At 49.9% G+C, this 22453-nt stretch overlaps 1 protein-coding gene across 17 annotated transcripts in view; it reads right to left on the bottom strand.

Annotated features, from left to right (window-relative positions):
- Positions 1–9250: 9250 nt before the first annotated feature.
- PPFIBP1 (PPFIB scaffold protein 1) overlaps positions 9251–22453 on the bottom strand; it is a 111495-nt gene continuing 98292 nt past the window's right edge. For all 17 annotated transcript variants that reach the window (XM_088454826.1, XM_088454828.1, XM_088454831.1 and 14 more), the window contains 9 exons: positions 20775–20925; positions 20456–20567; positions 18599–18687; positions 17214–17336; positions 15411–15536; positions 13663–13851; positions 12957–13133; positions 11067–11132; positions 9251–10542 (listed from right to left, as the gene is read on the bottom strand). In XM_088454826.1, coding sequence (XP_088310952.1) covers positions 10456–10542; positions 11067–11132; positions 12957–13133; positions 13663–13851; positions 15411–15536; positions 17214–17336; positions 18599–18687; positions 20456–20567; positions 20775–20925 — 1120 coding nt within the window. In that variant the 3' untranslated portion in view covers positions 9251–10455. The remainder of the gene's footprint in view (positions 10543–11066; positions 11133–12956; positions 13134–13662; positions 13852–15410; positions 15537–17213; positions 17337–18598; positions 18688–20455; positions 20568–20774; positions 20926–22453) is intronic.

The following is a 22453-nucleotide window of genomic DNA, read 5'->3' as shown; positions in this document are numbered from 1 at the left end:
AGAACCAGTGCCGTCTGGGCCACGCGGTAGCTATCAACAGGAGCGTCCCTCCTTCCTGTTTGAATTTCCGGATTACCCGTGGAAGAAGGGAGACCGGAGGGAACAGGTATGCGAACCGGAACGTCCACCGGACGGACAGAGCATCCACCAGAGACGCCCCTTCGTCTCTTGTGCGAGACCCGTACACCGGCAACTTGTTGTTGTGCCGGGTACGCCATGAGGTCGATCTCTGGAAGACCCAATCTGTCCACCAGCAGTTGAAAAACGTCCGGGTGCAGGGACCATTCCCCCGGATGAACGTCCTGGCGACTTAGAAAGTCCGCCTCCCAATTTAGCACTCCCGGGATGAAGACCACTGATATGGCCGGAAGATTGCGCTCCTCCCATACCAGGATCCAAGAGACCTCCACGAGAGCTGCCCGACTTCGGGTTCCTCCTTGCCTGTTTATGTAGGCCACGGTGGTAGCGTTGTCCGACTGGACCTGTACCGGGCGACCCTGGAGAACCCGATCTGCCTGCTGGAGAGCATTGAAGACCACACGGAGTTCCAAGATATTGATTGGAAGCTCCGCTTCTGTCGGGGTCCATCTGCCCTGGAACAAGTGTGGACCCGAAACTGCTCCCCAGCCCCGAAGACTGGCGTCCGTTGTTTAACAGGACCCAATTTTGAACCCAGAACGGACGTCCCCCGCTGAGATGGATCGTCTGTAACCACCAGGCAAGGGACAGGCGAACCTCCGCGGTGAGCACAATTGTCTGGGACTTCAGAGACTGCGGCAGCCCGTTCCACTTGGACAGAATCAGGTGCTGCAGAGGTCTGGAGTGAAACTGGGCATATTCCACCATGTCGAACACGACACCATGGAGCCCAGTAACCTCATCGCCGAGTGTAGAGACACCCGGCGACTGAGCAGACAACTGCGCACCCTCGACTGTAAAGCAGAGATCTTTTCCTCCGTCACGAAGATCCTCTGCTGTTCCGAGTCCAATAAGGCTCCGAGGTGCAGAATCCTCCGAGACGGGATTAGAGTGGACTTCTGCCAGTTGATTATCCAGCCGTGCCGTTGCAGTAGCGCAATGGTCAGGCAAAAGGGGCGTAGAAGGAGCTCTGGAGATCCTGCCACCAATAAAAGGTCGTCCAAGTACGGCAACATGTGGACTCTGCCGCAGAGAAGCCACCATGACCACCATCACCTTGGTGAACACACGTGGTGCTGTCGCCAGGCCAAAAGGTAACGCCCGAAACTGGAAGTGGTCGCTGCGGATTGCAAACCTGAGGAACTGTTGATGGCGCAAAAGAATAGGGACATGCAGGTAAGCGTCCTGTATGTCCAATGACACCATGTAGTCCCCAGGTTCCAGCGCCAGAATGATGGACCGTAGGGTCTCCATCCGAAAGACCTGTTGAGAGCTTTGAGGTTGAGAATCGGACGATACGACCCATTGGGTTTCTGTACCAAAAAAAGATTTGAATAGAAACCCTGGCCCCTCTGGGAGAATGGAACAGGCACTATAACTCCAGCCTGGAGCATAGTGTGCAATACCTTCCGCAGCTCCGTAGCCTTGTTCCGGTCTGATGGTAGACCCGTGGTGAAGAATCGAGCCGGGGGTCTGTGCCGGAAGGAGAGGGCGTACCCGTGGGAAACCACCTCGAGAACCCAAGTGTCTGTCGTAGTGACCGACCAACACTGGGCGAACTGCAGCAGGCGGCCTCCCACTTTGGGATCCCTCAAAGGGAGGCCCGGACCGTCAGGCCGCAGACTTGTCATCTGGCTTGGGGACCAGACGTCTGGTACTCCATGCCTGCTTCCGGGGCTTGGCCGATTTCTTAGGGCCAGCCTGTCGAGGAAAAGACTGTGGTTTGGGCCTGCCCTGGGCCCTAGATGACCGAAAGGACAATGGTCCAGAACCAGAAGGAGCAGCGGCCGACGGGAGACAAGCCGATTTGGCTGCCGCTAGCGTGGCCACAATCTTATCCAGATCCGGACCGAAGAGAACTTCTCCGGTAAATGGCAACGCCTCCAGACCCCTTTTGGAATCTGCGTCCGCCTTCCAGGATCGCAGCCACAAGGTGCGACGAGCAGCCACCGCTGCTGAAGAAATTCTAGACACCAGAGTACTAATGTCTAAGGCCGCCTCGTTGATATAAGTGGCCCGAATCACGGAGATTACCAATCAACTCCGCCTGTTGGGCCGGACAGTCGGAATCAAAAGATTCCTCTAATGAATCCGCCCAGCGCTCCATCGCTCTGGCAACCCAGCAAATGGCCATAGCCGGTCGTGCTGCCCCCCCCGCAAGGGAATAAGCGCACTTCAGGCAGATCTCCACCTTGCGGTCCGTAGCATTCTTAAGGGAGGAAATGGATGGCATTGGCAATGTGGCACTACGGACAAGACGGGTCACGTGAGAATCCACCTGTGGAGGGGATTCCCACTTTGCAAAATAATTATCCGCGAACGGATAAGCCACCGCCAGGCGCCTCTGCGGCTGGTATCTTTTGCCAGGCTGTTTCCACGCCTCCTCTAAATGGTCCACTAACTGACCTGAAAGAGGAAAGACTGTGGCATCGGCCTTCGCATCTTTAAAAAAGGCGTACTTAGATTTAGCCGCTGGGGGAACTTCGTCCTCAATCGCCAAGGCTGTGCGGACCGCCCGAATAAGTCCAGGAATATATACCTTGGACTTAGCGTCAGCGTCCTTAGTATGGAGAGGGTACTGATCGTAAGGATCCAGAATCTCCCCATCATCAGACGTCCCCTCGTCATCCTCATAAGGAGCCGACAGAGACGCCACCGGCCGTTTATGTGGCCGGATCACAGACTCCCCTTGCAACACATCCGACAAGTGCTGTACAGAACTTGTCAGGGAGTTAACCCACGCCAGCTCCTGAGAAACCGGGAGCGGGGAAATAGGGAGACTGTGGGGTACCACCAATTGTCGTGGGAAACCCTGCATGGGTGACGACACCACTGACTGCTGGGACAAACCCGTCGGTGTAAACGCGGGTTGCGGAGCTAACTTGCCCACCAAGGTTGTAAGCGCCTGAGCGAAACAAGCCCAGGGCGGCTCCTGTACCGGTGCTGTAACCGTAAGAGGCCGCGCCATGGACAAATACTCCCGGCAGAGGCCCTCCGCGCTACCCTCCTCCTCCGCTAACGTTACTTTACACGTAGTACACTGTAGCCGGAGAGGAAAATCACTTTCAGACATGATGGCACCAAGTATGTGACCCCTCTCACCAATTATATATCAAATAGGCGAGAGACCACCCTGCAGCACCGCACCGCAAGGGCTTAGCAGAAAGAACAGGGATAGTAATAAAGCTGACAGAAGAAAGTTTAGAAGAAAAGTTACAGGCAGCAGCGCTAGCACAGTCACATACAATGCAAAGAAATATCAATTCCTGCACTAACAGCGCTGATCAATCAACTACGCAGACACAGGGCCTGGTAGGACACAGCGCAGCATACACAGACCTGACCCAAATCGGAGGAGAGGTATGCGGGGGGACCCAGACCACGATGCTTCCGTCCAGGCTTCCAGCAGCGTTCAGAGGAAGATGGCCGCCGAGGAGCAGAGAGGAGGCTGGCCTGGGGGAGGAGCGCTGCCACAGGACCAGTCGGCAGCGTGCAGAGAGGGCTGTGTGCAGCGGGGGAGGTGCCGGCTGTGAGACAGGGAAGGCGCGCTCCCCTGACATGCATTTAACCCCTGGGACGCCGCAGCGCTACCGCTCTGCTGCGGTCCGCTGTCCCAGGGGGTAGTGGAAGCGCAGGTTGGTCGCCTGGCTCCACATTGCAGCCAGTCCCCAGGGAGCCCCCTGCCTGGGGACTCAGGACCATGTGATCAGCGGGGACCCACCGCGGGACCCCGCTGCTTACCTTTGTCCCCCTTGAATCCGGCCATGGTCCGGAACATCTGGGGTCAGCGCTAGCTGTGACCCCAGATGCTCACCAGCATCCCCGGATCAGTACCGGCGTTCTGGTACCGGCGGGGGTGTAGGGAAGACAGCATGGACGTCAGGACTGACTGTCCATGCTGTACATCCAGATGTGCAGCCACAGCTGCATAGAAGAAAGCTTCAGGGGCTCTTCTAGCCCCCACTCCGACAGATGCACCCGACTCCGGCCGGGCACCAAACTAAACTGAGGTGCCTTGGCTCGGGGGCGGAGTATAGGAGGGGGACCTAGTGCATCCTGGGAGGCTGAAAGCTTAACTCTTTGGTGCCCGATGACTGACGTCACACCTATACCCCCAAGGTATCCTGTGGATATCCTATGGACCCTGAAGTAGAAATATGGCTTTCATATCAGTCCCTGCCCCAAATGGAACTTGCAGCCTAAATTCCCTAAGGTACAAGCACACATGCATACACACACACGTACACACATAAAGTACATACTAGTGACAATTTGGTCAGGATCCAATTAACCTACCAGTATGTTTTGCCGTGTGGGAGGAAATGGAACGCCCGGAGGAAACTGATACACACGGGGAGAACATACAAACTCCACATATATTTTTAACCATATAACAAAGCTTTGCCTTAAAAAGAGATTTTGCTAGTTGCTAAGTAATTGTGCCATGGTTTTTTATGGGGGTGCAGTCATTATGTCGAAAGGTATGACGTAAACATGTGAAATGTAGACATTCTGCACGAGCCAGAGGGTTAGGCTGCGCCAGGGGAGGGTTAGGCGCTAAAGGGAAGGGAGGATTAGGCTGCGAAGGAAAGCCTTAAGCACTAGGGGGAAAGTTAAGCTGCGGCAGGAGAGGGTTAGGCACCAGAGGGAGGGTTAGATTGCGGCAGGAGAGGGTTAGGCACTAGGAGGACAGTTATGCTGCGGTTGGGAGGGTTAAGCATTAGAAGGAAAGTTAAGTTGTGGCAGGGGAAGGTTAGGCACTAGGGGGAGGGTACGGCTGTGGCAGGGGAGGGTTAGGCACTAAGAGGAAAGTTAAGCTGTGGCAGGAAAAGGGTTGGGCACTAGAGGGAGGGTTAGATTGCGGCAGGAGAGGGTTAGGCACTAAGAGGAAAGTTGGGCTGCGGCAGGAGATGGTTAGGCACCAGAGAGAGGGTTAGATTGCGGCAGCAGAGGGTTAGGCACTAGAGGGAGGGTTATATTGCGGAAGGAGAGGGTTAGGAACCAGAGGGAGGGTTAGATTGCGGCAGGAGAGGGTTAGGCACCAGAGGGAGAGTTATATTGCGGCAGGAGAGGGTTAGGCACCAGAGGGAGGGTTATATTGCGGCAGGAGAGGGTTAGGAACCAGAGGGAGGGTCAGATTGCGGCAGGAGAGGGTTAGGCACCAGAGGGAGGGTTAGATTGCGGCAGGAGAGGGTTAGGCACTAGAGGGAGGGTTAGATTGCGGCAGGAGAGGTTAGGCACTAGAGGGAGGGTTAGATTGCGGCAGGAGAGGGTTAGGCACTAGAGGGAGGGTTAGATTGCGGCAGGAGAGGGTTAGGCACTAGATGGTGGGTTATATTGCGGCAGGAGAGGGTTAGGCACTAGAGGGAGGGTTAGATTGCGGCAGGAGAGGGTTAGGCACCAGAGAGAGGGTTAGATTGCGGCAGGAGAGGGTTAGGCACTAGAGGGTGGGTTACATTGCGGCAGGAGAGGGTTAGGCACTAGAGAGAGGGTTATATTGCGGCAGGAGAGGGTTAGGCACTAGAGAGAGGGTTAGATTGCGGCAGGAGAGGGTTAGGCACTAGAGGGAGGGTTAGATTGCGGCACTAGAAGGAAAGTTAAGCTGTGGCAGGGGAAGGTTAGGCACTAGGAGGAAAGTTGGGCTGCGGCAGGAGATGGTTAGGCACCAGAGAGAGGGTTAGATTGCAGCAGCAGAGGGTTAGGCACTAGGGGGAGGGTTAGATTGCGGCAGGAGAGGGTTAGGCACTAGAGGGAGGGTTATATTGCGGAAGGAGAGGGTTAGGCACTAGAGGGAGGGTTAGATCGTGGCAAGAGAGGGTTAGGCACCAGAGAGAGGGTTAGATTGCGGCAGGAGAGGGTTAGGCACCAGAGAGAGGGTTAGATTGCGGCAGGAGAGGGTTAGGCACTAGAGGGTGGGTTAGATTGCGGCAGGAGAGGGTTAGGCACTAGAGAGAGGGTTAGATTGCGGCAGGAGAGGGTTAGGCACTAGAGAGAGGGTTAGATTGCGGCAGGAGAGGGTTAGGCACTAGAGGGAGGGTTAGATTGCGGCACTAGAAGGAAAGTTAAGCTGTGGCAGGGGAAGGTTAGGCACTAGGAGGAAAGTTGGGCTGCGGCAGGAGATGGTTAGGCACCAGAGAGAGGGTTAGATTGCGGCAGCAGAGGGTTAGGCACTAGAGGGAGGGTTATATTGCGGTAGGAGAGGGTTAGGCACTAGAGGGAGGGTTATATTGCGGCAGGAGAGGGTTAGGCACTAGAGGGAGGGTTATATTGCGGCAGGAGAGGGTTAGGCACTAGAGGGAGGGTTATATTGCGGCAGGAGAGGGTTAGGCACTAGAGGGAGGGTTAGATTGCGGAAAGGAGAGGGTTAGGCACTAGAGGGAGGGTTAGATTGCGGCAGGAGAGGGTTAGGCACCAGAGGGAGGGTTAGATTGCGGCAGGAGACGGTTAGGCACTAGAGTAAGTATTAGGCACTAGAAGAAAAGTTAAACTGTGGCAGGAGAGGGTTAGGCACTAGAGGGAGGGTTAGATTGCGGCAGGAGAGGGTTAGGCACTAGAGGGAGGGTTAGATTGCGGCAGGAGAGGGTTAGGCACTAGAGGGAGGGTTAGATTGCGGCAGGAGAGGGTTAGGTACTAGAGGGAGGGTTAGATCGCGGCAGCAGAGGGTTAGGCACTAGGGGGTGGGTTATATTGCGGCAGGAGAGGGTTGGGCACTAGAGGGAGGGTTAGATTGCGGCAGGAGAAGGTTAGGCACTATAGGGAGGGTTAGATTGCGGCAGGAGAAGGTTAGGCACCAGAGGGAGGGTTAGATTGCGGCAGGAGAGGGTTAGGCACCAGAGGGAGGTTTAGATTGCGGCAGGAGAGGGTTAGGCACTAGAGTAAGTATTAGGCACTAGGAGAAAAGTTAAACTGTGGCAGGGAAGGGTTGGGCACTAGGTGGAGGGATCATAGTAAAAATATGGGAATTATGTTATCGTGCCCCATTCTCCATAGCTGATATAAACTAAAATTAACCAAATTGGTTGTCTACAGTAGAAAAGCGACCTAAGTAACCAAATAATATTTGGCTACTTAATATAATAATAATATTACAATATATTGCGGCACTAACAGGATCATTGATGGGAAAAATACTAAGAGCATTAATATGGCGTCCTTTACCTCAGAGAGGTTACTAATTTGCAGGCAGGAAGATCTCTGGAGGTGAAACATCCGGATAGGACTGTTAGACACATCATCTCCCAGACAAGGGCGCAGGCAAATTCATTCAAAACAGTTAAGCAAATAAAGCTATCACCAGAAATAGAGCTGGGACCTGCGCTCAGTGCAGAGGGACGAATCGGCTGCGTTACACTCGCCTGCGCTCCCAGTGTGTCCAGGGCTCCGAACCTGACCTCTCCACAGGGAAGTGTGCGATCTGGGGGCCAATGACACAATTCACGGTAATGTGTGTTGTGGAGGCGCAGACTGCTGCGCAAGACCACAAATTGCAGCAATGTAAAGCAGGGGGGGGCACGATGATGCATATCACAGTACCACGCCCTCCCACTCCGGCAATTCCTGAGTATAGAGAATTACCAGTTACCTATACAGTGCACACACATATTACGCAGCACTTTAAAGAGATTATTTCAGTCATTCACATCAGTCCCTAATCCAGAGGAGGGAGGAAACCAACGCAAACATGTGGAGAACATACCAACTCCACACAGATAGGGCATTGGTGGCAATCAAACCCAAGACCTCAGTTTTGTGAGGTAGCAATGCTTACCACTACGACACCTGTGCTGCTCGTATATTTCTAACACAGTGTTTTTTAAGTGGCAATCATTTAAAATACTAAACCAGCTTGGTTGAGCCTTTAAAATGATTGGTGCTTTAAAAATACAGGGAGGCTCGCATGAATCCCTGCAGCGGCTGAAGATCGCAAGCTATCACATTTAAGCCCATATAGTCCAGGACTCAATTTCCCTTATTCCATGTTATTGGCTCTCCCCTCGTATACAGGGTCTTCCTCGACCCGAGATCAGGATCGCCTGGACGGGTCCCAGCTGTGGCCGGCCTGATACACCTGCAGGCTGTGAGAGACTTCAGGCAATAGACATTTTTGTAGTGAGGGGAAAGAGACCTGACAATGTTTCGTCCTGGCTTCTTACAGGAGTGTTGGACTCCATCGGACAACACACAAATAAAACAATGACTGATGGGAGAGAGTAAATCATCCAACTGCGCAGTACGGCGTGAACCACCCTGATTTCAGAATATTTTCCAAAGCCTTATTCCGATAACACAAATGCAAATCCAGGAACACCCGTTAGTTAAACATGAGCTTTTATTAGATCAATTACATAGATTGACACGTTAACATCTGTTGTATATTCTAGTGCACAAGTCACTTTTATAGTGTTATGTTAACTTCTGAATTTCCTTAAAGAAAGTCGTAACTTTTAAACGACAGGCCCGGAACACCCAGAAATCAGTGCTATCTGCTTATACAAAGTATACGTGACACAGCGTTGGATTTGCTCAATCGGCATACGTCCTATTGGTCACAAATACACGCTTTTATATAAAAAGTCCCGTAATACCCGCCAGCTGGACTAACCGCAGTGTTAAATGTAATAGTGCCAGTCCCCTCATAAACACATCAGTATCATAAATAAAGGTACAAAACAGGCATAAATATAAGCAAGGCGAAACGCGCAGAAAGGAAACAGTGATATGGGGGAAAGGGAATCAGCCGTTTTGGACATCTGCTCCCCCCCCCCCCCATTTATTTTAAAGTCTTTTTTTTTTTTTTTTTTATTATTTTTTTTTTAGCAACACTGAAAGTAAAAAGAACCGCCCATAGGCACAGCCTGCCCCTCTCCAGAATCCAGCTGGCACAAACTGGAAAAAAAACACTGTACAAAACTATAGCTGTTTTTTCTCAATAAAGATTTTTGTTTCTTTTAAATAGAAAACTTTATAAAAAAAAAAAAAAAAAAAAATGTAAATTGCACAAATGAAGAATAGATTTGGGCATAAAAGCAAAACGTCCGATGGCTGCACGGTTTGGACATTGAAAGTCAAATGACGTCGCAGAGCTTGAAAACTGGAAACGTTTAAGTGTGGCTCATTTTTGCTAAGCAGTGATTATTATCGAGATTCCTTATAGCACTACGGGGGGTTAGGCTGCGATCCAGTGATTTATGTAAAAAACCTTCTGCAAGTTTTGCTTAGAACATGACGTTATCTGAGGGTGGAGTTCAACTTTAACCTCATCCTCCATTCGATAGATGGGATTTTCACATTAGAGCAACAAAAAATTTAACATAGAACTTTAACTATGTAACAACTTCATGTAGCATATTTTTTTTTCTTTTTTAGAAAATACATTTTGATATTGGTGTTCCAACAATACATGGGCTTATACAGGTCCGCTGCCGTTACTAGTAATATCTAGGAAAACATTTAGTCGCTGACTACATTTGGTCGCTGACTACAATCTCTTCCGCTGCAGCAGCAGCATCCATTGGGGGCATGAAAGAGAACAATATAACCATTTATTTCTGGCAAATAACGAAATGACTACATTCAGTGATCAATGTTTTTGAACTACAGATATAAATATGATGTCGGCATCCTGGAGCGGATTATGTATGCAACACTTTAAGGGCTGACGCTGTGAAACGCGTGGTGCATTTGCAGTTGATGAAACTGTAAGGACTGCGCCTTAGTTGAATGGTTGCAGAGTTCCAGGCAGGCTGTTGTATTATGTACAGTTAGTTCACAGTTCCCAAATCTGAATGTCTCACTTTATGGATATTGGCCCTAGGCAACGCTCTTAACAGTGTGACATAAAACAGAATAAAATACTTAAATAGTTTATGTAATAAAAGTGTACCCCCTTTTTTCTACACCCAGTGGAGGCAGCCATCTTGCAGCCTGAAACAATGATCCTAAGAATAAGAGCTATCAAGTCAACAGGAACCAGTGACCTCACAGAGGCACGAGGCAAGGTGTCTCATGGCTCAGTGAAGTCATTGGTTCCTTGTGTATTGACAGGCTGCATACCTAGAAATCTTACTCCTGGCCACAAAAACATGGCTGCCACCACTGTGAGGAGACAATGGTTGCACTTCAAAACGTCCTCACTACGATTTATTGAGGTTCATTTATATTTCCACAGTTACAAGGCACATTCCCCGCCTTCCACCTCAACCATAGAACACTGAGCGTAAAAACGGTGACACAAAAAAATAATATCTATACATATATATATTTTTTTCTTTATAACACAGAAAAAAAAATAAAAAATTGAAGACTATGGCTTATTCGTCACACGTTGGAGTCTTCATCTGTAATACTGGTGCTCGGGGATCTCGCGGAATAATCTTTGAACATGTCGTCTTCTTTAAGCATGTGCTGTGGACAGAGGGGGGTTGTGGGGGAGACAACAATGAATTTAAAACAGAAAAACCAGCATGAAACCAAAATCACAATATAAGATCGGCAGCAGCGTCTAAAGCACTTTCACTGTTTAAACGGTTTTAAAATTCCCCCGTAAATAATGAGATACGAACATCTCTGCAAAGAACCCTCCCTCCCCATAAGCTCCGCCCTTCTGCCTCTATATCTTGACCCCGCCCATTGTGGGAGGTGCCAAAGAGATGAAAGTGATTTTAGGCAGGGTGGAGGTACAGACACGAATGGGCTCGGCTCTAGTGTCCGCCTGATCATGTGACACATATATAGGCACTAGAATAATGGATTCTTACCGGGGTACCAAAAAGAAACAAAAAACAACCCTCTGAAAACAAAGACCTGGGCAGGTCAACCCTGTCATTTATTAACGGTTACCCAGGCGGGTACACATTCACAGCGCTATCTACCAGTCATCGGGGAAGTAATTTTCAGTCCAGATTTCCTGTTAGGAGACAGACGCTTACCGTCAGGTTGTTGATGCCTTCAGAAAACGCCCCAATTTGCCTTACGGTTCCTTCCGAATCTTCCATCTAATTAGAGGAAGAAAATATAGAAAAGCAGAAAAAATATTCAGTGCCAATGGGAACCCGTTTTAATCAGTTATCCCACATTGTTAGTTGAAAACAATCTGTTCTAACATTGCCCATTGTCTTATGGCTGAAATACTGCACGTGCAAATGCTGTCTTTAACATTTCAACTTGTCTGAAAGAGATACAGGACCTTAATGAAGTCAAATAATTACTTAGGATTACATATCCCTAAAATCAGGGGTGGGGAACCTTTTCTCTGCAGAGGACCATTTTGGAAAAAATAACATTATTTGCGGGGCCTGGTGGCGACCACGCCCCCTCCAGGTAACGTCACTCGGGGCGGGGCCACAACCGCTGGTGATAACAGCAAAGATGCTCCGGGGAGCTGTAAGGGCAGCGGGTGTGACCATCTGAAGCGTCCTAAGGACCCTCCGGGCGGCACTGCTGCGTAGATTCTGGCTGCAGGGTGACATTCTAGGCACCCTGCTAGCCAGATGAGGCTAGCAGAAAAAAGCTCTGAGGACCAGACCAAATGATTCCGCGGCCTTATACGGCCCCCGGGCCTGAGGTTCCCCATCTCTGCCTTAAATGATGACTAAGGGGCATATTAAATTAGCCGCGAAAATTTTTCGCATGGCGGATTTTTCGCCATCTTCACTGGTTTTCCAAGCGCGCGTCACCGGTTATCCCCGTATTCAATTAGAAAGCGGCGAAAACGGCACCCGCCGAATTCGGAACCAGTGAAAAGTCCCGTCAAAAATAGGGAAAACAGTCTGTACCCCCTGAAAAGCTGCACTAACATAGGGGATGGCTATAGGGGTGTTCTAGTACCCCTAACAAAGCTAATCTGGGCTTTTCTTTTATCCTAAAGCTTGCTATTAGCATCTTTGCGTAAGTGGGGAGAATGGCATTCAGCAATATTTTTTCATCAAAATAACTAGTCCCAGCAAATTTGGGGTACATGAAAATGGGGGCTAGCATATTTGGAAGTTGCTTATGTGAAGTTTTAAAAAACTTAAAAAATCCACCTTCTGCAAGCACCTGCGATCTTAAAAAACACCTGGGGCATACTTGGGGAACCCGCTGGAGTCTATTTCGCTAGTTTATAAGTTTGCCCCCCAGCTGAAAGTACTTTTTTGGGGCTTAAGTTTTTTTTTTACTTTTTTTGACACAGTTTACCTTTGAGGGGCTGTCCCAAGGGTGCAAGGTGGTTCCCCCAAGTTTGCACCCCAAAACCCCAATTCTGCACTTTTTTTCGACAGCTTTCATAGGCGAATCCTTTTCGGCTATTCCAATGCATTGACTTTCCGCACCGGCGAAAAGTCTTTGGAATTGAATACGGGGATAAGTTTTGGCCAAGAAAATGACGTCACCGGTGAAACCTTTTCGCCGAAAAACGGCTTTTTGCACCTGATTGAATATGCCCGTAAATCTCAAAAAACGTGCAGGTCGGGGAAAGTTATTACTCTCCGTTAACAGCGATTTTCTGCAAAAGGTGCAGGGGCGTATTTTATGTGCGCAAAGTGTGTGGTGCTCACAGGCCCCTGGTTCCTGGGGGGCCCCCCCACACACACACCCTGCACCCAATTAAATATACTCACCTCTCCGTTGGGCCGGCGCTGGCTGTAGAAATCACCGGGAAAATGGCCACCATTTTCACGGTGATTGCCGCATGCGCAGTAGAAATGTCTCGGGAACGCGCATCACAATTTTGAACTGAAATACTTAATTTCATCCATATGGATGCAGAAAGACTAGTAATAGATAATTTGTGATCTCTTAATAGAAATCTGCGAGCACCACACGTCAGTACGCCGACTCACCTGTTCCAGTCTGTCTAAATCTTCATCGTCCAGCATCCGCAGGTCCAGGCCGGCTCGGAAGGGTTTGATTATACTGTTGGCAGACTGTCCGAGTTCCATGGGGCAGGCGTACTCCTCATTCTCCTCCTGTTTTTTCTTACGCAAAGTCCCAAAGTTGCTGAAAGTCAATTTCTTTGGCTTAAAAAAAAACAAAACATCAAATTAACATAACTACAGGAAAAAATGGTGATGCACCTTCTGGTGACTAAGTCATCTCCTTGTACATGCCACCCTGCGATATTCACTGAATAGGTTATTTTTCTGGCTTTGCTTCTGTGTTTCTCAGCCAAGTCTTGATGTAATCAGGCAGAGAGGATAACGGGCATTGCCCTCGGATACGTCACAGAGCTGTTCTCAGGTCATGACTGTATCCGACGCTGAGGGGACGGAAAGGCTGGCTCGCAAACCAGGGCAATGTAAATACACAATGCTGCCTGATGATGTGCAGGCAAGGCTGCAAAGCATGCAAGCAGCCATGAATGGGAATTTGCTGGCATGTATGAGCCAATAAATGAAAGTGATCTGATGGTGGAAATGACCTTTAATACAGCAAAGGAAGAAATCAGACCCCTAATTCCGTGAACTTGAATGCCGGGACTGTAAAATGTTTAATATGCTGCAGACTAAGCATCGGAGCGCCTCACTGCACATTCGGGGACCCCCTCACCTTAACCTTGGCTGTCGCCGTCAGGAGCATGTACTCCGGAGAGGACAGCGCTTCCTGTTTCTGGAGCTGCGCTTGCTGACCGACCAGGAGGTTGAAATGAGTCGCCAAGTGCCGCCGTAGGAGGGTCTTGTTCGGGGGAATATTCAGAAGCTGCGCCATCGTCTCCACGTTAAACCGAGGCTCAAGGACCTGTAGGAAAATTATGTTAAAGTTAATAAATTCCAGGTAATATTTATGTCTTTACGGGTTACTGTAAACTGAACAGGACTTGGACACGCCTAAAGGAGCGCACTGCACAAAGTAGTCACTTATTATGTGTACTAACTAAACAGAGCCAATACTGTATTTCCTGCTCCACCAGCAGCGAGACGGCTCATCGCCCCCAGGGGTATAGTGTTTATGTAGATACACAAATACATGTTTATGTTAATCCCAATGTCAGCACTGTGACGGGGGCTCCGATTCGCTTGGTGTACAGCAACCGGTTTCGTGTCAGCTGCGCACTGGCGAAATAAAATGGACAATTTCATGATGTTTAAATCAAAATAACTGAGGTATGAATTAAGTCACCTGTGCTCAAGTATGGCTATCCTTAAAACCTGGGCTGTTTGGATGCCTTGAGGACTGTGGTTGGGAAACATTGATATACCGGTAGACGCACACTTAAGTTTTAACCGGCACCAAATAAAACAAGTGAAGGACATGGCGTTTTCATTGGGTAATTTGGACGTCTTAGAGCCAACTGGAATCCAATTACCACCCACGGAGACAAATCAACCACACTGTGAACGCCCGGACTTCACTGGAAATGTGTCATTCAACTGGCCGATGGGAAAACTGCTGGTTAGTGCGCTGTCTGATTGTGCCCAATAAGGCTCCCATGGGATAAGGTTATCTGGTGCTGCCCAATGACGCTCCCTACGCTTGTGGCCATACTGCTCAATGACGCTCCCTACGCTTGTGGCCATACTGCCCAATGACGCTCCCTACGCTTGTGGCCATACTGCTCAATGACGCTCCCTACGCTTGTGGCCATACTGCCCAATGACGCTCCCTACGCTTGTGGCCATACTGCTCAATGACGCTCCCTACGCTTGTGGCCATACTGCTCAATGACGCTCCCTACGCTTGTGGCCATACTGCCCAATGACGCTCCCTACGCTTGTGGCCATACTGCCCAATGACGCTCCCTACGCTTGTGGCCATACTGCCCAATGACGCTCCCTACGCTTGTGGCCATACTGCCCAATGACGCTCCCTACGCTTGTGGCCATACTGCCCAATGACGCTCCCTACGCTTGTGGCCATACTGCTCAATGACGCTCCCTACGCTTGTGGCCATACTGCCCAATGACGCTCCCTACGCTTGTGGCCATACTGCTCAATGACGCTCCCTACGCTTGTGGCCATACTGCTCAATGACGCTCCCTACGCTTGTGGCCATACTGCTCAATGACGCTCCCTACGCTTGTGGCCATACTGCCCAATGACGCTCCCTACGCTTGTGGCCATACTGCCCAATGACGCTCCCTACGCTTGTGGCCATACTGCCCAATGACGCTCCCTACGCTTGTGGCCATACTGCCCAATGACGCTCCCTACGCTTGTGGCCATACTGCCCAATGACGCTCCCTACGCTTGTGGCCATACCGGGACTGATGTATTGGGGTATTTTTATTTTACCAGAAAACACAAGAACATTTTTAAAGACGAAACCCACATAAAACACACACCTTAGCGGTACTTACCATAAGACCCCCGTGTACACCGCTGCCCCTCAAGTTAGGAGCGTATTCCGCTAGGTCCACAGAGCGCAGCCATTCCATCACGCGGTGATTGGTCCACTGAGCGACCTCAGACGGGGTGATGTTACTCTACAGAGAAGACCAGTGCCCATTAATGCCGACGCCCGGCAAAACCGGATACTACAACACTCCTACGTGCCGCATCTGTGTACAGTGTGTCAGTATACACACGTGCGACACGACAATACAGGATATAATGACAGATCATTAAATAGACATATAAACAAGTCCCTAGATTTCTAAAGTAACATAAGGGGCCAAATTCATGAAAATGGCGTTAGAGTGCAACTAGCGTTACTTATGTTGTTTCTTAACCTGCAGCAGATTGTGGGGTTTTCTGTTCACAGAGAGACTGCGGGCGGTATCCAATTAATCCCCGAACATAGGGCCTGATTCAGAGCCGCTCGTAAGCGGCCGCTCGTTCGCTCCGAGCGATGTTTGCCCAACTGCGCATGAATACGTATTGTTATACGCATGCGCGAACCAGTCAGTGCAGTCGAAATTCTTGTGCTCGCAAAATAGCGAATGCTTGCTATTTTGAGTGACAAGAGGAGGCGTATGTGGGTGGTAACGGGGGAAGGTGCTTGAAAACGGGGAGTGGAGATCCGAACGCAGGCGTGCTTAAAGGTCAAAACGGGCGTTTTATGGGTGTGCATAATTAATACAGCAGCGTCATTGACCACGTCACTGGGTTATTTTATAGCCAGAACTGCTCGCAAAATTGTGGTAGCAAAAACCAACCACAAGAATAGCGAGCAGTTCATACCCTGGTCGATGTACTCGATTAATCTAATAAATAGCGGACATGATGTAGGATGCGAGCGGCCAGGGGGCGTATTTTTTCAAAAAACGACCGCAAGTTTTGTTCACTCGTTCAGACCTAGAGGCGTGAACAGACCGCAAAGAGCGAACGGTTCATTTGAATATCCACCCCTATTTTCTGGACGAGCGAGCACTAATTGCGTCCGGCTCTGAATCAGGCCCATAGTTCGGACGCTAATGGATAGCAGCTATCGGCAAAAAAAATGCAGATTATCCCAGTTTTTCACGGATGTTTTTTTTTTCCACCCTATCCTATTATTTTGGTCGAAATAATAGGATAATTCTCCCGAAAACACATAGCACCCGCGATAAGCTCACGGACCTATGTGTTTTCGCTATTTAGGTGGTGAAAAAACGGCACTTATCGTATATTACTTTTCGGGACACATCAGGTCCCGAAAAATATCCACGATAAGTGCCGGAGTCGGATGGCACTTTGGGGCTAATAGAATAGCCACGCCGCGAACAATTAGCAGCGATACTTCAGCGCTGCTGATTGGATACCCCTGTGTTGTAAAACTACACTATGTGTCTTTATAATGAGAACCCCTCTCCTCACACCAGGATCAGCCCCCATATGAGGCGGGCAGGCAGCGCATTTCTAGGCAAAACCGATATTCGCAACAGTACATCCCGCTACCTGTTCACAGGGAACCTTCGCCGTCTGAATAACGGTCATGAAGTGCGTCCGTGATGTCAATGGCTCCTAGTGAGGCCAGACAGTGGCAGCCATTACTGACATTGGAGCCAATCAATCCCCTAGGATCTAGTGACATCACTGAGGCATGAGGCACATCCCCGTGAGCTGCTCGACTCCAATCTCATGAGTATTACTGCCACTGCCTGTGTGTGTCTGCCCTAGGCTAACATTCGGGTACTATGCCGCAATGGCGAGGTTAGGAGGAGGGGGGAGGAATTGGTCACCTCTTCGGAGGGTCTCCTGCGGAGACAGTTGGACTCGAAGCTGTTGATCCGCAGGACTTGAATGGCTCGTTTTATACTGAGATGATGGAGGACGCTGGCGACCTTCAGAGACAGCAAATCGTCCTGGGAATAGGGAGAGACACAAATACATCATATAACTATCATCTCTGGTGTCCATGTGACTTGTGCACTGGAGGTCGCTTCATTCACCTCAATACAGAACTAATGTACAACGCAGGAAAGGGTCCCCGGTGGGTGTGAATAACGCCGCTTATGCAAGCACCGGGACGGTTATGTCACATGGCGGCTGTAAGAACAGATCAGTAGCCAATGTGGGCGCCCAGAAGGCAGAGCAAGCGTGCCCTAAGGACTGTACGGATTTACCTTCTGCCATCAGCTGTCATAAGGTCTAGTTTTGGGACAGTTACATGTAACCCCCTCCCCCCCCCCTGTGCGCAGTGGATGGGCAGGGACTAAAAAAAAATGGGTCAAAGAGGGCACAACACTATACAGCAGGTATCCTCTCTCCCTGCTGGGATTACCATCTAGACAGCGGAGCCTCTCCCGGGGTGGGCACCAGATCAGCACAGAGCCTGTATGTCACAGAGCCGTCCACGCTGACTACTGGTATTGTAAGGCGGGGGAGTGAATATAAATCAGGAGTCAGATTTACCATCGGTATCCAACATTTTTTTGTCTTTTTATTCTCATCTGTACTAAATTTTATGTTTAGTTACTTTTTGATCATTACGCTTAAGTAGGGAGCAGGCCGTGTTTTATTCCCCCACGCACTCACATGGCGCCTGTATCAGATATGACGTTTTGCTGCAGTCAATGTAATCCACGTCCCACTAATCTAATGGGCTCCTCGCGGGCGTCAGGGAGAACCTGTCACAGGGGAACCCACTCTTTTTTTTATTTTTACTAACAAACTTACATTAGCAAATTGGGAGACTCTGATTTAGTGACCACTACTAGTTTTCCTACTGATGGGTGAACACTGTACTTAATTTTTACTGAGATTAAATGTACTGATCCCCCCCAATAGGGAGAGAACAAGCGTCACACCACACCTATCCGTGTACATGGAAAGCACTGTACATAAGGGCACGGGCCATATTTGTCTTTGGACGTTTTGCTTGGTCCTATTTGAGCTGGAAATGCAGAAACTGCCTCTGGGTCTATTTAAACTGACTGTAACAATAGACCGATCAACACTACAGCAGTCCCATCGGCGGGAAAGGCAATCCGTTACACAAGGCTCCGGAATTCCATCACGCCGATGTATAGATAAATGAGGTGATCTACCCAATACACGTCATGAGGAGACCACTGACAAATAAGCGCACGTAAGGCAAATGACGCTGCGCAGTCAGGTGACTTACCACCGTCATGTAGTGAAGCATTCGCCCGTCGACCTTTGCTTCGTCAAACTGTGTCTTGTACTGAGGAAGGCCAATGTCATCCAGCCACCCTACAGGAGCAACACATAACAAGTCATACAGCAGCCAGACGCCACCCACCGCCCGACAGGCGCCACCCACCGCCCGACAGGCGCCACCCACCGCCAGACAGGCGCCACCCACCGCCAGACAGGCGCCACCCACCGCCAGACAGGCGCCACCCACCGCCAGACAGGCGCCACACACCGCCAGACAGGCGCCACACACCGCCAGACAGGTGTGATGGCCAAAGAGAAGATGGATGTACTAAGATGAGATGATTAAAATATTTGATGGCAATGGGGGAGGTCAACTTCTAACTTCTATGTGAATTCAGTGTTGGCCATTATATAAAATCCTGGGCATTAATGAGCTAAATAACAGAGGTATAATCGCTGTATGGTAACTAGGGCCGACCCCCCGGCTATCGCCCAATCCCTCTGCAGATACAGGACATAAAAGCTGCATTCTCTTGTATCTATCCCTGGTTGGTTCACGGCAGTTACAGAACAGAGGACACGTGTTACATATTTGGGGTCCTGTCCACTTATAGAACGGGAAACATGATATTAGGCCAGATGTAACTGGGGCCCCCTGGTAATGCTCCAGAGACTGCTGGGCTGATAAGGAGTCGCATGGATCTCACTTCATGGAGGCAAACAGCGAGTTATTGCATATAGCGAACGTGCAGAAGCGCATTTACGCATCTTTGAATATGTCCGTCCTATTCTGAGCTGGAGGCACCTTGGCCGGATCCTTCTTTCTGTGAAATAGGGCGCTTCGGGGTGAGAACTGGGCGGTGACCATGTGATCGCACGTGTGGGAGTGTTATGGGCGTGTATCTAATGTTTCGGAAGGGAAACCGGTGTCTGACGGACCTCTTGCGCCCAGCGTGGGCACGTGTCGATACGGATGGTGGCGGTCGCCATAAATCAATGAGCATCACGGGTTTCCGCTGGCAGACACATGGACATCCACCATTAGCCCATAAAGGGTCAGCATTAGCCCATAAGGGGTCAGCAGTGGGTTGTAAATCAGGTGACCGCGGCTGCCCGTTACTACAGACTGCGACTAAGAATCAGCCCCTGGTCGTCTTCTTCTGACCCCCGCCCGATCTCTCTTATCTAGTTCACTGTGTAAACCTCCGCTCCCTACATCTTCTTTATCTGTTACGGTCTATGATAGTCCATAAGATGATCGTCACAAGGCTTGTTACAGGACATGGTATCATCGGAATGAATGCACCATCACATAAGAAACCATAGAGTCCTACACTATATCATATATCACAGATGCGTAGGGCAGCTTCTGTTTCCAATAAGCAGCGATCCCTGGTCATGTCACTGCCCCTGTCACATACAGCCCTGTCCTCACTGACACATCACTCTTTCCTGATATACTCTGTGCTGCTGGGGACCCTGCTCCTCCCACTATATAACTCTCAATCTGTGATTTTCTGCTGCCTCCATTCCCCTCCTCACATCATGTCACTGCCCCTGTCACATGCAGCCCTGTCCTCACTAACACATACCTCATCTCCTGATATACTCTGTGCTGCTGGGGACCCTGCTCCTTCCATTATATAACTCTCAGCCTGTGGCCTCCTGATAAGACAGGTCACTGCCTCCCACATGATCATCACACTAATCTCCTGCTGCTGTGAACATCCCAGTAATATGATTGGCTACAGACTGTCCTATACCAGCTATAAGAGGACGTGTAGGATATAGAGTGATGATATAAATGTGCTAGAAAACTACTAACAAGCATCCTATAGTTGGGTAACAGAAAGTAACTTACGTGTAACCCACTTGTAGTCTAACTTCCCATAATTACTTTCATCTTCAGACCCCAACGACTGCAGCGCTAGCTGGAGCTTCTTACGGTGTAGCGGATGTTTAATGCCCAGCTCCTACAGAGATAAAGCCGAATTATAACCTCCAGATGGCTGATACCTTCACACACACGAAGGGCGTAAGAAACCAGAGCCGGCGGCGTTCTCCACGCGTTTCTCCATCACTATTTGTAGGTCAGCTCAAGCGATCGGTACAGGTCACTAAGCAATATTTTAAAAAAAGTTTTAAAAGTTGTTGCCTTTGCCCCTGTCGGAAGCGCCCACCTTCTCCAGGTCGTGCTGGGACGCGTGCAGTAAGGTCTGCCCGGAGACGATCCACTGCTTGCAGCTATTCACGTAGCTCCCCAGACCCTGGTCCCGAAGCCAGTTACACACCTGCTCCTTCGTCCACTTGGCAAAGGGAGTGTCCAGATCACTGGGGAGGATGACAGGAACATTACAGCTCACAGGAGAACAAGTGATGAAAAATAAACGTAACCCCCTCTGCCCTGATTTTTGGTGGCCAAATGCCGCAGTAAAAAGCTCCTAAATACATATGGTAAGGTGCTATTAGTTACCTGCGTCTGGCTCCCATAGAGAACAGAGGGGAGGGGTCGGGTTGGGAAGTTGGGAATTATAGGGTATGGGAGGTGCCAATGTCTTTGGTTCATCCAGTGACCCTGTAGTAGGAGGAGTCTTACCCACCCATCTGTGTCCCAATACTGCAGGAGGAGGCACTGGAGTATTACCTGTCTATACACACTGCCTTTCCTCATTATGCAGGAGCCCCGTGATCCCTAATTATCTGCTTATTGCTGCAGCCGTTCCTGCACCTGTTCTGCCCTCATCCATCCTGCTCTCTGGTTGCCTATGCGGGTGATGGGATATAGAAGAATAACGTCCTTAGTGTACAGATGTCCCAACGTAAGACATGACAGTACCTAGGAACCACCAGCTGTGTAATATGTCTTGTAAAACAGTTTGTTTTCTAACACTTCTAAATATATTGCAAAAGTTTAGCAAACAAAGACATTTACCATTGTATGAAGCTTATTACACCCTGCTAGCCGCAATGCTGACAGTTGTGATGTTGACATTGCTGAAATGTTGACATTAAACATGTCAGTCAGCATCTGCAGAATGTCGGCATAACAAATGTCCACTTTCTTCAGGGATTTGAGGTTAGGTTAGGCACTAGGGGGACGGTCAGGCTGCGGCAGGAGAGGGTTAGGCACTAGGGGGAGGGTTAGGCACTAGGGGGAGGGTTAGGCTGCGGCAGCAGAGGGTTAGGCACTAGGGGGAGGGTTAGGCACTAGGGGGAGGGTTAGGCACTAGGGGGAGGGTTAGGCTGCGGCAGCAGAGGGTTAGGCACTAGGGGGAGGGTCAGGCTGCGGCAGCAGAGGGTTAGGCACTAGGGGAAGTATTAGGCTGCGGCAGCAGAGGGTTAGGCACTAGGGGGAGGGTTAGGCTGTGGCAGCAGAGGGTTAGGCACTAGGGGGAGGGTTAGGCTGTGGCAGCAGAGGGTTAGGCACTAGGGGGAGGGTCAGGCTGCGGCAGCAGAGGGTTAGGCACTAGGGGGAGGGTTAGGCTGTGGCAGCAGAGGGTTAGGCACTAGGGGGAGGGTTAGGCTGTTTGGGGTTAGCTCTATTCACCACCTGAAGCAAAGCAGGATCCACTGGAAGACATCAGGACATCACTGCCTGAGCCAGAAAACGCCTCCGGACCCCACATTTTGTAAAAATGTAATCAGTGTTGACATTCCCAGCACTCAGACTATGATGCATGAAGACAAAATACACCACATCCTCCATAAGCACCACCGTATGTGAGAAGTACTTAGTGTGTACAAATAACTGAAAATGTCTCTCATATACAGTCAGGTCCATAAATATTGGGACATTGATAGAATTTTCAGATTTTGGCCTCTATTCACCACCACAATGGTTTTGAAATGAAACAAACAA

The sequence above is a fragment of the Taudactylus pleione genome, unplaced genomic scaffold, assembly GCF_031769625.1.
Source record: "Taudactylus pleione unplaced genomic scaffold, aTauple2 ptg000634l, whole genome shotgun sequence".
Classification (NCBI taxonomy): Eukaryota; Metazoa; Chordata; class Amphibia; order Anura; family Myobatrachidae; genus Taudactylus; species Taudactylus pleione.
Note: the sequence above shows the minus strand (reverse complement) of the source record. Positions and strands in the feature narration are given on the sequence as shown.